The sequence below is a fragment of the Rhinolophus sinicus genome, linkage group LG07, assembly GCF_036562045.2.
Source record: "Rhinolophus sinicus isolate RSC01 linkage group LG07, ASM3656204v1, whole genome shotgun sequence".
Lineage (NCBI taxonomy): Eukaryota > Metazoa > Chordata > Mammalia > Chiroptera > Rhinolophidae > Rhinolophus > Rhinolophus sinicus.
In genome coordinates, this window is record NC_133757.1 from 35,895,789 (window position 1) to 35,912,337 (window position 16,549).

Consider the following 16,549-nt stretch of genomic DNA (forward strand, 5'->3'; position numbering starts at 1 on the left):
ATCTAGCAACCCTCAGTTTTTCCTCTATGTCTCTGAGACTGTTTCTTATTAGTTCACTATACACCTGAAGCTGAAGCTGAACAATAATGAATATCAACTACAATTTTATACACATATATAGTTACAAGCGGAGTACAGCATTAGGAATAGAGACAGTGGAAATGTAATGGATGTGTGCGATGTCAATTGTTTTGTGCACTTGAAACTAATAAACAAAAGTTAAATAAATGAAAAAAAGAGATTAAAAAGGGAGAGTATTAAGCAGAAGGAGAAAGAATAGTCTAGAAATACCAATGAGAAACTAGGGATCCACGTGCCAAATCTCCACGATTGATGATAAGAGGTGGGTGTAGAAAAAACCCATGTGGATGAGCTGCAGAGGAAACACTGCCCGTTTCTCCACTCTGGGAGAGGGTATAAAAGAAAGAAATGATACACTATTAATGATTATTTTTACAGTTCTTCTGTTGAATTGCCTGGCACTTGTGTAGTTTTCGGTAGTAACTCTTTGAGCATTTTATTTATTTATTCTATCCATTGTTATGTTAATATTTCTTAATGTTTGGAATTTTTGGTAAATTTTATCTTTTAAAAAATTATCTATCCTATTCTTGTTGTAAAACTGTACATATATTAAAGCAAAGTTGTATTTTATGATTCTTTTTTTAAATTCTGTTTCTGTATTATTTCCATCTTAGAATTTATTATATAAAATTGTACTTTCTCCCTTTTTGATTAGATTTGCTGGTAGTTTATCCATTTAATTATGTTTCCTTTTTTTTTTTTTAGAGAACTAAATTTGGATTTATGTGTTGGTTTTAAAGATGTTTACAACTCATTCATACTTGTCAATTCTTTCTTGTATTTCTTTGTGTTTTTTTATTATTTATTTTATGAGGTATCATAACAAGAGTATAACATCTTCATAAAAATTTCTCAAAGATATTTATTTGACTTGACTAAACCACCATTCTTATTTTCAAAAGTCAGTAAAATAGGAATAAGTATTTTCTTAACTTAATAAAATACCTTTTATTTTTAAGTGATGATCTGATATAATGGGGAACTGTGGTAGGCATTACCACTTGAGTTAAAAACAAGGCAAGCATTTTTATTGAAAGAACTACCAAATGTAATTAAAAGCATAAAAAATGGAAAAAAATAATACAAAATTATCACTATTTATAAAATACATTCTTGGATGATATAGAATAAATTGGGCACAACAAAATATAAATAAGAAAGGTTAAAATTAATATAAAGAGATAAATAGTTTTCATATATAAATATTAACCAGAGAGAAGAATCACGAAAAATAACTCTATTTACAATAACAACAAAAGATACAGAAACAGAACAACAGCAACAAAATAATAGGACTCATATAAAGAATAAACAACAACAACAACAACAACAAAAACTACTAAAGGATATAAAATAAAGCATGGACAAGTAAAGACAGAAAATTCTTGGATACGACATCAACATCAAAGTTACACAATTTAATCCTAAGTAATGAATTTATAAATTCGATGTGTTCCTAATAAAAATGTAGTTTAAAAAAACAAAACACTGAACCTTATATAGAGAGTCAAATACAAAATAAATTATAGAAAGAATAACCAGGAAAGTTTTCTAGGGAAAAAAACAAAAAACAAACAAACAAAAAAAGCATTGAGGTAAGTTAGCATTACTATATCATAAAACATAGTTTAAAACCTTAACTACTAAAATTGTGTGATGCTAGCTCTTGAAAAGATATGTGAACTAATGGAATACAAGAGAAAGTGCAGAATCAAAAATAAATACCTACGAAAATGTATGGTACAATGAATGTCACATCTCAAATTATTGTGAAAAAATGACCTATGCAATATGTTGTGTGGTGAAAATTTTCTGAGTCAATATCTCCTACTGTATTAGGGTAATACTCAAGTGCAACAAAAATTTAAACATATAATATAAATACACAAAATCACTAGTAGGAAACAGAATAATTGTAAACTGGACTTAAAATATCAATGGAAATATGGGTAAAGATCATGAACACAGATTTTACAGAAAATGTAATAAAATTAGCTCTGAAACAATTATACTCAAACTCACTGATTAAACAAATGAATAAAAAATAGATGCTGTTTTTTACCTATCAGATTGGCAAATATCCAAATGTACATTATGACACACAGCTAGGGAGACTGTGCAGAATTAATCATTCCTAACTTGGCAGTTGGAACTTTAAATTGTTTTAAGCCCCATAGAATGCAATTTGGAAGTTATCTCTAAAATGTAAAACTGCATATAACCTTTGGTCTCAATTCTGGGAACGTACACATTGAAAATGATGCACGTACAATGTTATTTATTTCTTCATTGTCAGTAAAAAGAGACTGAAATTAATAAAAGGGGTATCTCAGTTGGGGGACTAGATAAATGCTATTGTAATAGTGGAAGTCTTTTTCTTTTTACCTTCTCTCTCTCTTTGAATATGTACATAGCGCATGCGCGGGCGTGCGTGTGTGTAGATAGGTAGGTAGGTAGGTTGGTAGGAAGATGATTGATTGATAGATAGATAGATAGATAGATAGATAGATAGATAGATAGATAGATAGATTTGGATGATTACTCAGACACTGAGAAGTAGCTTCAAAACCCTGAGACATTACATGTTATTGCTGTGTCTGTGACCTCTCACTATCATCAACCCTGCTTTTCAGTTATAAATTAGATACATGCCTCTGATATTTCCCAGTCTCCCTCCACCCCACCCCACCCCAAAACAGAGACCTGCATCCTTCAGTGAAATCATAGTTAGTTAATTATTTTGTGGTTTAATCTTGTCTTTACTGTCATTTTCCCACAATTTAAGGAAATTAGAATATGCAGTTACTGAGAATCCGGTCTCTCTGATTTTCTGATCTAATTTAGATGTTTATAGGATAAAAGAATGCTTGCTGCGCTCCTTAAATTTAATTATGGTGTTAAATAGGAGCGATGGAAAGACTGCTTTGGATCTAATATAAATTACCTTCTCTCTGCAGGAGGAGCGTTATCCGCTGCTTGGACCGTGAGCGCATAGGTCCGCCCGACTATCAATTCCACCCCCGGAGCGATGGTGACAAGTCCTGTCGTTTTATTGATGATGAAGTCTCCCTTATCCCCAATCAGGATTTCATATGAGATCTCCCCATTTGACCCTTCGTCTGCGTCGAATGCAGTGAGCTGAAATTGAAAATCACAACATAAATCCTCCGGGACCCAACTTTTCACTATTGTGTCAGTTTTTCCCCAACACAAGCAGCTTGCTTTCAAAGACAAAAAATAAGTAAAAGAAATTTTCTTGGCATATATACTACTGTTTTCATGAATTGAGGCTACTGTGTTCTGTTATGATACTGAAGCAATCACAGCAGGAAGGATTTTTTTTTTTTTCTTTTCTTCTGAGAATGATAAAAAAAAAAGTTTTTGGATCTTGAAGACTATGATTAATTTAATATGGGGTGGGGTGAGAAGACCTAAAGTAAATCAAATATCCCTATAGGAAATTTTTTTTTTCTATCTTACTTCCTGTTCTTGACACATAAACACATATTACTACAGACTGAGGCCTGGAAAAAATAAAATAGGTGAAGTTTGCCTTTATTACTAACATCCATCCTTTTGCTCTCATTTTTTCACTGATTAATGTTTTCCTCCTTGTCTCTCAGATTCTCTTGTTCTCACCTCCTTTTTATTTACATCGGCTTTAGGAAAGATTCTTACAATCTCGTTCACACTGACTTATAAAGGACTGATATGGCCTAGAATATTAACTTTTCAAAATCAAACAAATGCATCTTCAGTTGTAGACTATCTAATCAGAAAACTATAATATTGAGTCCAAGAAGTTTCTGTTTTTGAAGAAAGGAATTCAATTCAGAGTCTCTGAAATAATACTACCTAAGCAACTATAAGACTAATTTGCACATGTTTATAATTATTTTGAAGCAAAATGTATCTAATTAGTTAAAGACTACATTTGAATCATTATGTGTGAAAAGAGAATGATCATTATTAATTTCATATAGCAAAATTAAGGCAGCAATGATTTATTAAATAGGGATCCTTGACTTCTTGATAAATATATGTTTACTTGAGATAAGGAAATGAATTCTAGTGGGAAATCTTGTAACATGCATTTAACAAACATTCACAGAATTGTCTGTTTTCATCATATCAAAAGTGATGGATAGGGAAAATAAAGGTGGCTTCAACATAATTAAAAGTTTTCTGTTGAATTAAAAACAAACAAATAAAACAAAACAAACAAACAAACAAACAAACAAAAACCCACATGATTGTAGTAAATAAACTGTAGAAATTTTATCTTATTTACTGACATTTTCTTAGGTATTTCTCATCCCTGAATTTCACTTCTATAAAGTTGTAGTTCTTTATCGTTCACTCCTGTGGGTGACTACTGGGCACTCTGGTGCACCTCCCTAGATAAAATGTGAATGTGCAATTTACCTTGAAACTTGAATTCAATTTCCGGAAACCAGTGTTAATGAATGGCCTATTCAGAACTTCATATTTGCTGTCCCAAAGAAATGTAAACAGAGTGCTTTACACACCTCATCATGCTTAAGGGGATGTGCTGTGCATATGCTCTTTCTATTTTTATTATCCACTGACTTTAGAGTGATGATGTGCATAGAAATAGCAGAGAAAAGAAAAAAAAAATGAGAGGAAAAAAGGAAATTTGAGAAACTGGCATTCAGCTAAGTCTAAGATTAGGTATTTGCAGGTGGACAGATGCAGTTGCCAGAAAGAAAGGCATTTCATGGAATGATTCTGGGATTTCTGTGAGAATGACAGTCATAATCAGAAAGGCAAAAGGGAAGGAAACTATTTGCAAAAATAGTTAAAATGAATGTTGCATATTTATTGGGGAATTATTCATGCCAGACAAATTCATTCTCTTTCCTGTGTGGATAAAATTAGAAGATGGGGGTAGCAGAGGAAATATCAATTTTTATTATAGTAAATTACTTAACTCAATGTCTCAGGGAATCTTAATTAAAATTTAGTGTAAATTGCACTCAATATTAACATTCTTTCAGGGACTTACATGGGCTAAAGGAATTTAATGATAAATGGCACTGTATCAAGTTAAGAAGTATTGAGGTGCGTGCTTCAGGGATGTAGGTATTTTGGCTGGTCTTATTTAACATTTTCATAAATGAAGTTGGAAGGAAGAATAAACTGGATTATAATTAAATCGAAGAAGGCATCCATCTGGGAGGTGCCTTAAATACCAAATAGCACTATAAAGCACAGGTGATAGAAACACACCTAAAATTGAGGAGCCATCGAACCACAGAAAAGCTAATAGATTCAGGGACCAGGACTAGTGCCGCAGAAACCTTATCAACTGTGTTTTCCCGAAAAGACCTAGCCAACCATCAGCTCTAATGCGTCTTTTGAAGAAAAAAATAATACAAGACCCAGTCATATTTATATTATATTATATTATATTATATTATATTATATTATATTATATTATATTATATTATATTATATTATATTATATTATATTATATTATATTATATTATATTATATTATATTATATTATATTATATTATATTATATTATATTATATTATATTATAGACCCGGTATTATAGTAAAGTAAAACCGGGTCTTATGTTAATTTTTGCTGTAAAAGACGCATTAGAGCTGATGGTCTGGCTAGGTCTTATTTTCGGGTAAACACGGAAGTAGAAGTTTAACAAATAAGGCAAAAATAATTTTTTTTTAAAGTTACTTAAATAACTCTACCCTATTTTTTCAGTATTTTAGTACTTAAAAATAAAATAGTGGATTATGAGTCAACATAATTGAGCAATACATATAAAAACAAAAAATATTTTGAAGTATTAGGTTGGTATAAAAGTAATAGAACGGTTAAAAGGTTAAAAATAATTGCAAAAAACGTATTTTGCACCAACCTAATAATCATTGGTGGTTCAAAATTTTAAAAAGGGAGCTGAGACTCTGACTCTGAATATGCATAAAATGGTAATAACTCTCATGAAAGACTCTGAAACTAAACTATGGTAAAGATTTCATTCAATAGCAACTCAATAACTGTGATCCGTGATCTTGGGGATCATGGTATATGAAGCCCATTCCTAATTTAGAGGAGAATTCTGCCTCCTAAATAAAAAGGGATTGAAGGAAAGGTTGATTTACATAGAGAAGCCAAAGTATGGCTTTACGTAAAAGGACAGATGTAAAGAATATCAGATCATAAACTGAACAAAAAATATCAAGTTGGAGTTTCACAAAGGAAGGGGGGTAGAATAAAAATCATAATTGATACAGAAATAATCACCATACCTAAACTGTGAAACAGAAGTGTGAACATAGTATTTTCATATTACTGAGTATGTTTTAATTAGAAACAAAACTGATCATGAATAACTGTGTGACCATTTGGCTTTTTTACTTCCTGGGCATCCTGGATCCTTGTTTTTAATGAGTCCCTCATTTTCCTTTGGGGAGTGATTCATCCCCTTCACACTCTAAGTTTGGGTGATGCTGACATTTACCTACGGAGATGCAAGTGAGATTCAGGCCTGGACATTATTTGATTCTAGAATAGGCAGTTACCTAAGTTGCTATAGTGAAGATGATTGCTAAAACTACTGGAAAAGAGTGGCTCTAGTGTTTCCTATGGCTAGACTGGTAAAATAACAATCTGATGTTTATGCTGATCTTCTTGTCTGTATTGGGTCTGCCTAAGAATGAGGCCAAAAACAAGACAATTGTTGGGAAAGTTGAGAAAATAACATGACGATATTAATTAAAGTGTTCTGTACTAAACATTTAATTTCTTTGTCTCATCTCTATGATATAATAAAGGATTTCTGACTCATATACAGTTAAATGAAAATGAAAGTTAAGCAGATATTGATCTCCTGGACAGAGAGATTATTTGGGAAAGCAACATAAAACTCACAAGCTATGTAATAACTATGGAGACAGATTTGCCAGAAGAAGAATTTAATTTACGTTTGGAAATTTTACATACATAATTGAACGTCTCTATCAACACTTATATAAATGCATAAGTAAGAAGATGAAGGAATGAAATAACCTTTCAAATTTTAAAGAAATATCAGACAACTTAGGAAAAGGGATGGTTGTTAATGCATTTGTAGAGGGAATTCCAGCTCTTTACTGGATGAAATATATTCTGATCATTACCAGTATTTTAGTAAGTTCACTTTTATGCACTAGATATGATAGAGATTGCTATAACAAAACTTTTAAGAAAATGCCTCAGATATATGTAACTAGAAATAAAAATACACCCTGAGTGCAGATTATTTAGAAGACTTTAGAAGCCATGTCTACAGGGCACAAGACTTCCACTATGTTACTGCCGTAAAAGTTATATAGTTGCCTGTACTGTATTGTTATTTAAAGCTAAATAAACTTAGTGTTACGAGAGGCCCATTGAGTCTTTCCAGATTGGCTTTCAGGCTGAACCCAGGTCTGATCCTGCTTGTCAGGCGTATTGAGAAATGCATCATTTAGTCATCTCCAGATTTATGCTCTCTGGAGCTTTAATGTTAACCTGTGGTGCTTTGAAGCTAAAAAGCATACTTGGCTACTAGTTACCCCTCTTCTGTTCAGCACATCCTAGAATAATCTAAGATGGTAACAATCTTAGTAGCATAGGTAATTGGCAAATTTATTTTTCAGGTGTATAATCCATGACTCCTCCTATTATCACTGTTAACCATAATCATTAATTTTTGGGGGGCCATTAAAGGATTTTTACTGCAGATGTATCTCTTATGCAGGTATTCAACTTCCTGATAGAAATCCAAATAGAACATTAACAACAAGACTTTCTAAATTGTTTCTTTACATTGCTCGAGAATTTGGAGGGCTTGTTTCTTTTCTGTGACAACTTCACCATCCTTTTGTAGAGGTTCATTGAATTTCATTATTCAGACTCTGAGAGTGGAAACTGGAACCTTCATTGCTTTAATGGTGTTACATTCTCTCATGCTCAACTTCTACCGTCATTACCTCAAATCAAGATTTCCTCAAAGTTGGCTTCCATTAATTCCCATATCACAGGCTTTAACCTGTTAATTTAAGGATCTGGTCTTAAACACTTTTTCAAGAAATCTTATATTGTATACAATGGCAAATCTAAATGACTCTGCTATGCAGGCTGTTTCTTCTTTAATTAATTGATACATAATTCAGACACTGGTGTCTGAAAAATGCAGAGTGCAGAAAGTATAGACAGAATAATTACTGTCAAACAGCTTGTGGTCTAGAAAAGGAGACAGGAAAGAAACATATCTTTAATAGAAGTGCTATTTCAAAACAATAAAAAGGAACAAAAAAAATTTCCAAAAGTAGAGAAAAGCCTGTAACGACAAGGAAGCTGGAAGAATAAGTGAATGTGTATTTGACTTAGTAAAAGAAAAGAATAAACTTCTTTTTATTTTTTTTTTTACCATTCAGTTCCTCCCCTCTCAAATGGCAATGGAATTGGTATCCTTAGTACATGAAATTAACATTCCTATGGTCACGTCATTCCGTCCAATACCATCATATCTTCTTCACTTGCCTGTCTGAGTATTAAGTAGACATAGAGGTTCATGAAGTTCTAATCAACAATGAAGCCTTCCCAACTATTCAAGCCCTAACAGATATTCTCCCCCACTCACTTCTTGATAAACTCTCAAAATATTTTAGAATGTTCCATCTAATTTAGCAATTCAATGATGGTGAAGATATTTTCTGATTATTTCATTGTGCAGAACAACTATCCTTTACACAATATATCATAGTCTTTAAAGGTTATGATTATATCTCATTCATTCTGTCTTTCAGAGCGCTTAGTTAAAGCACCAAGCAAATCAAAATCTATATACATTAAATAATTTGTCCAAGAAAATACATATATAACGTGTCTTTGTAACATATTAGGACTTGCCCAACAGCATTTCTGTTTGTTTGTTTACTTAGCCAAACTGAGTAAACAAGTTTACTAGGCTTTCAAGAAATACCTACTGCTCTAATTAGATTTTTTTTTATACCCTGTCTTTGAAACGTCTCAATACCCGAGTATTTTTCTTTTGTCCAGATGACTATTCTTTGACATTGTGACATAATTTACTACAAGTAGGTGTTGAGAAGGAAATATATCTGTTTTTTGAAACAATAGCTGAAAAAAAACTAAATTAGTTTGGTGATACATAGTGAAGGAAAAACATTTATAAAATTTATTGCACATCTGTGTCTATTCTGGAGTAATATCAAATTTCAAGTCAATTATCTAGTAAACCAACGATATCTAGAAATATAATATCTAAAAAGAATATTGTCAACATTATGAATGCACAACTTGCATAATTTTAAAAACAATAACATACAATTAAACAAAGGTTTCATAAAAAATGCAAGCACTGAAGCATTAATTATTGAAATTGGACCATGGACAGCTTTCACTGTGATAACCCAAAAATATGCTGATCAAATATAAAATAAATTAATTTAATTGCATTTACAAATACATTTTCTTTGACAACTATTCTTCTCAATATATCAGAAAAGGGAGATGGTGACTGAAAAATAATGTAAAATCCAAATGTGAAAATTATTTTATTTCCTATACAAAATGAAAATGCAGATGCTTGTGATCACTATATTGATATCATTAATACTTTCTCTAAGTTTATCAAATGGGAAAGCTCAATCTATACAACATAACTCTTATGGTTTTAAGAGATACAGTTTTAAAAGATGTTGAAAACTCATAATGTGTAATTTGATGATATGAGTCATATATGGCATGTGTGATAAAGCTAAAATATAATATGCCTTTCTTCTCTATTGCACCAGTAGTTACTTAGGATCAGAAATACATGATAGTAGTTCCTTTAATCTCTATGATTTGGCACAGTGCCTGGCAATTTTAACACTTGACACAATAAATGATTTTCCAATAAATGTGTCAATTATTCAACTTTGCCTCTCTAAAAGCATCTATAATTAATTTCCCATGATATGTTTTCAGTCAGATTATTTATCCTTTCAAGAACTTTCATGGGAAAGATAATTCCAGATAATCAAGTCGAATGTTCTCTGTTCTAAGGATAAATGTCCAAGTTCTAAGTTCTATGTTCTGATACCATTATATCTGCAGTTTTATTGATTAACTTTTAAAAATACATTAACTTGATATATAGATAATTTCCTCACATTCATACAAAAATTATGTAACATTTCCTTAACCTATATCCATTAGTTATTTTATCAATTTGTTCATTAAACAAAAATTTATTAAAGGTCAACTATGCATCAGGTGCTATACAAGATGTTGAGTATACAATAGTAGTGAAACAAGGAAGAAACTAAGGAGAGGAACTGACAAAGTCTTTACTCCATTAGAGCTCACAATCTAATAAGAGAAACAGATAGTTAAAGAGTATAATTAAAAAATTGAAATGCACCATGAAGAAACATCCTGTGCTCTGTGATAATAAAGGGAGCATCATTTATCAATGGAGTCATGTAAGGCTTCTTTGAGGAACTGGCATTTGAATTGAGATCTCAATGATGAAAAGCATATGAATAGGAGTTATCTAGTCAGAGTGGTAGCATTATAATGATCATTACAAAGAGAAAGTGAATAGTAAATAATGAAATTGGAGAGTAATCCGGAGATTGGTCATACAGGTTTGTGACTTTATTCTTCTATCGGGGAAAATCATTGAAGGGATCAAGAATTGGAATTAGTGATTTGCTTTCAAATTTTAAATTATCTTGGGCTGGAATGAAGAAGTTAAATTATCACTCTTTGCAGATGACATGATGCTATATATAGAAAACCCTAAAGACTCCACCAAAAAGCTATTAGAAACAATCAACGAATACAGTAAAGTTGCTGGCTACAAAATCAACGCACAAAAGTCCATCGCCTTCCTATATACCAACAATGAAATCTCAGAAAAAGAAATACAAAAAACAATTCCTTTTGCAATTGCAGCAAAAAGAATAAAATACCTAGGAATAAACTTAACCAAGGATGTGAAAGACCTATATGCTGAAAACTATAAGACATTTTTGAAAGAAATTGAAGAAGACACAAAGAAATGGAAAGACATTCCATACTCATGGATTGGAAGAATCAACATAGTTAAAATGGCCATATTACCCAAAGCAATATACAGATTCAATGCAATCCCCATCAAAATCCCAATGGCATTTTTTAAAGAAATAAAACAAAACATCATCAGATTTGTTTGGAACCACAAAAGACCCCGAATAGCCAAAGCAATCTTAAGAAAAAAGAACAATAATGGAGGTATCACACTTCCTGACTTTGGCTTGTACTACAGGGCTACAATAATGAAAACAGCATGGTATTGGCAGAAAAACAGACACATAGACCAATGGAATAGATTGAGAACCCAGAAATAAAACCACATAAATATGGACAGATAATTTTTGACAAAGAACCTGAAAACATACAATGGAGCAAAGACAGCCTCTTCAATAAATGGTGCTGGGAGAATTGGATAGCCACGTGCAAAAGAATGAAACTGGACTGCTATTTGTCACCATGTACCAAAGTTAATTCAAAATGGATCAAAGACTTAAGCATAAGACCTGACACAATAACCTGCATAGAAGAAAACATAGGTACTAAACTTATGGACCTTGGGTTCAAAGAGCATTTTATGAATTTGACTCCAAAGGCAATGGAAGTAAAAGCTAAAATAAACGAATGGGACTATATGAAACTTAAAAGCTTCTGCACAGCAAAAGAAACCATTGACAAAATAAAGAGGCCACCAACTGAATGGGAGAAGATTTTTGCAAACAGTGCCTCCGATAAGGAGCTAGTATCCAGAATATACAAGGAACTCATGCAACTCAACAACAAAAAAACAAACAACCCAATTGAAAAATGGGCAGAGGACTTGAAGAGACATTTCTCCAAAGAGGACATACAAATGGCAAATAGACATATGAAAAAATGCTTAACATCACTAATCATCAGAGAAATGCAAATCAAAACCACAATGAGATATCACCTCACCCCAGTCAGAATGGCTATCATCAACAAGACAAATAGTAACAAATGTTGGAGAGGCTGTGGAGAAAAAGGAACCCTCATACACTGTTGGTGGGAATGCAGACTGGTGCAGCCATTATGGAAGGCAGTGTGGAGGTTCCTCAAAAATTACGAATAGAATTGCCATATGACCCAGCAATCCCTCTCCTGGGTATCTACCCAAAAAATCTGAAAACATTTAGAGATAAAGACACGTGTGCTCCAATGTTCATTGCAGCTTTGTTTACGGTGGCCAAGACATGGAAACAACCAAAATGTCCTTCGATAGATGAATGGATAAAGAAGTTGTGGTATATATACACAATGGAATACTATTCGGCGGTAAGAAAAGATGATATAGGAACATTTGTGACAACATGGATGGATCTTGAGAGAGTAATGCTGAGCGAAATAAGTCAGACAGAAAAAGCAGAGAACCATGTGATTTCACTGATGTGGTATATAAACCAAAAACAACAAAAGAACAAGACAAACAAATGAGAAACAGAAACTCATAGACACAGACAATAGTTTAGTGGTTGCCAGAGGGTAAGGGGGGTGGAGGGTGGGAGATGAGGGTAAGGGGGATCGAATATATGGTGATGGAAGGAGAACTGACTCTGGGTGGTGAACACACAATGGGATTTATAGATGATGTAATACAGAATTGTACACCTGAAATCTATGTAATTTTACTAACAATTTTCACCCCAATAAATTTAATAAAATAAAATTAAAAAAAAATTATCTTGGGCTGCTAAATGGAGAAGAGGGAGAGAGGAAATGTAAATAAAGCCCAAAGAAGGTCATTACATTTCTCCAAGTAAAAGCACTGCAGTGGTCCCAGTACACACTGAAGGTTTATTGGAATAGTGTCAGTGGGAAGATAATTGAGTAGATTTACACAGGAAGTATATGAGGCAAAATTTGCAGACTTGGTTACAGATTGAGAGGTGAGAGTAAATGGGAATGTGTCAGAAATATACGGTTTCCGCGTGGGCAACTAATGGAAAGTATTGCTATTTTTGTAGGAGGGGAATATCATACATTTGGACAAAATATGGATGATGTAATAAAACTTCAAATTCAATTAAAGTCTGCAACATGAGTAACCTATATGAATTAAAAATCATTATTTTGTTTCTATGTTTTGATTCTAGTGCAAATTAGTTTAGGTAATAAATTGGTCTGTAGTAAAATTAATATGTTTCAAATATCAGAAATAAAATTAAGTACAAATGTAAAAATATGTTTACATTTTTGTAAAGTTTGCTTATCTGCTCTTGATTTGTTATTTGCTGAAATAATAAGCCACACCAAGAACTTATATTAATATAACCTTCAAAATGTAATCAGGCTATCACAAACACACTCACACTTATCACAGAGAACAATATCATTAATTGATATAAAATAGTCAGAAAGCAATAAAATACTATATAGGCATATCCTAATTTTGTTTATAATGCTGAAAATTATTTAAAAATGATTTTAATATGTAATGTATATGTAGTATTTATGTGTTCTCTACAGAGTACTAAAGAGTATACACAACACATAGAAATATACACAGAAAAGGCAGTGAAGAATATTTATTATCATAAATGCTTTATATAACTCATGAAACTGGTTCAATAATAATAGCCAGATAACATTTACACAAGACTTATTTGTAAGTGCACATGCGGTAGTATTTTTTATAACTATTTTAATACAACACACCTGTAAGGGCGGGTACTGCTATTTTCACCATTTTAAAAGAATAATATGTTTCTAATATTTAAAAGACTAAGTCACATAGTGTACAAAGTGACCAAAGGGGACACAATTAGATAGGCTGGTCCCTGATTCTATTGTCTTTAAGTTGGATTCAACATCAACTCTGCCACTTATGAACTTTGTGAATTTAAACCAAATATTCATCAATGTAATAACTCAACTTCTTTATAAAATGGGCATGAATAAGAAATATTTTCAAAGTAATCTGTAGCTTTAATATTTAATGGCCCACTACATAGCATTACCAAGAGAAATGTATCAGGAATATTTTCAATGAAAAGTGTTTTTCCATTATCTAGAGCAGTGTATGTGTAGCTTGGTTTAAGCCATGAAGTTAGAGAGCTTTTTGAGAAAAGGTTATGGGAGGTAATGTTTTGTGTATGGCAGAGAGAACTCTTAAGCCAAACAGAAGACATTTCTGCAATGATACTTTTTTCTAAAGTGGCTGAGAGTGCTTTAATTGAGGGAGTAAGCTCAATGAGTATTTGGTGGATCATTGCTGTGTGGAAGTCGTTGGGCTGACCACCGGTGGTATAGAGATCATTGAGTTCCTGTCCGAAAGGGATTTATAGTTCAGTTAGGTGGATAGATAAGGTTAGTGGACATATTTGTCCACTAACCTTAATGCAAGGCACAGTAAAATGCACAGGAGATAGAGTTGCCAGCTGGGTATGTGGGAGTATGGTGGAAAGAGCCACTGATTTTGACTTGCTAGGAAAATGATGGCTTTGTTAAGAAAGTAACACTTGAACTGTATGTTAAAGACAAAAAGTGTACTTTGGATGAAACCTTAAAACCTGAGAAGGATGTCAGTGGGTCATAGAATGGGGAGGATTATCCATGCTAAAACAAAACAAAACAAAACCCTCTATATAATTTCAAAGTCAGTTACATGGAGGTATGTAGCAGGAGATGAGACAAATATCTGAAGTATTACGAAGATGGACTACACAGATGGATTGCGTAGACGTTCTCGACTACACATGTGGAGATTGGACACTTCCTTCGGCAGGTTTTCACGAAGGATGGCGATCTGTTCTAACTCATATTTCAGAATGATCATTAGCAGCAGTGTGGTGGGGAATATGCAGATACACGGTAATCAGAGTCTCCTGTAGTAGGATAATTTATGGCAGTGCATAGCCATGGGAAAGGAAATGATGACAGACAGATACATTTTGAAATAGCAGTTTCAGAAACTGGACAATCAGGTGGATGTGTGCAGATGAAGGAGAAAAATAAGAAACATAAATCTGAGGTTGCTCTCCTGAAGTCTGTGGAACCGAAGATTAATGGGCCCTTTATAATATGCTGGCCTCCTGGAAAACAGGATATGCTTGTTTGAGTTCCTGCGTGTGTCTGTATCTGTGTTTCTGTATTAGACAGAAGGTAAGGGATGGAATAATTTATCTTGGAATATATACAAATTGAAGCGCCTTTCAAAATCCACATTGCCATACCCAGCAGACACCTGTAATGTCAGCTTGTGTTCAGGTCATCACAGGGCATTTAATACCGGAAGACATGAGAATACATAGAAGTGATGATTGAAAATTTGGGAATAGATGAAGTAAAGGAGAACTACATATTGACTTTTGGAAAATGTTAATACTTAAAGAGTGAAAATTCAACAAGGAGACAGCAACAAAGCTACCACAGAGATAGGATGAAAACCAGAGAAGTTTTCCATAAAAGGGTAAAGTTCAGTTTTACATAGATTAGGATTGGGAAATGCTTTTGTACTTGACAATTAGGCATAGATCTAATTAGATTTATGATTTTATATGATTTGAGTGGTATAATATGAGTAAAAGACAGATTATATAACTGTATATTAATGTAATGAAATAATTAATCAATAACAACTAATCTATTCCCTAAATTTATCAATTTGTCCAAGATCCTGAATACATCAGAGTGGAATATCAAAGTGGACTAGCAACATGGCACTTTATCTGGGAAGAGTGTTTAAGTCAGGACGTGGAAAGCTTTAAGAATGTTTACAGGCTAAAGGGAAGGAATCAGTAGAGAGGAAGATATTATTGTAGTAAAAAAGAAAGGAAGGAAGGAAGGAAGGAAAGAAGGAAGGAAGGAAGGAAGGAAGGAAGGAAGGAAGGAAGGAAGGAAGGAAAGAAGGAAGGAAGGAAAGAAGGAAGGAAGGAAAGAGGGACAGAAAGAAGGAAGGAGGAAAGAAAGAGAATAATTACTGGAGCACAGGTGAAGGTGAGGGGAAATTGTAGACTTTTAAGCAGTGAAAAGAAATACGAAGCCTGATCAAAGAGAATAAGAATTGAAGAATGAGGAAAATGGAAAGAGATGGGAAGAGAAGCAAAAGACTCAGCTCCATCTAGGACTCCAACTTCGTGAATTAAGAATTACAATTTTCAGAGGTGCAAAAAAATATTGTAAATTTTTAAGTCATTTTTTCTCCAAATTGGCTGTTTATTAGAGCTGCTTTGTATTATTAAATACAATTTCTCCAAGTGACTCTGCTATGAGTGGCCAGATTTTTTAATAAAAATATCTCAAGGTGAAATCCCAGCACCCATATTTATAGAAGTTCCTCAGGTAGAACTATAGTATTGAACTAAGATTAAGAGCCATTGATTTAAGAGAATTGCAAAAATTTGGAAATAC

The 16,549-nt window shown here is 32.8% G+C and overlaps 1 protein-coding gene across 1 annotated transcript in view; it reads right to left on the reverse strand.

The window, feature by feature from the left end:
* Positions 1 to 16,549, reverse strand: part of PCDH15 (protocadherin related 15) — a 1,312,736-nt gene that overhangs the window by 243,656 nt on the left and 1,052,531 nt on the right. Inside the window, exon 17 of the mRNA XM_074339439.1 lies at positions 3,029 to 3,222. Coding sequence (XP_074195540.1) covers positions 3,029 to 3,222 — 194 coding nt within the window. The remainder of the gene's footprint in view (positions 1 to 3,028; positions 3,223 to 16,549) is intronic.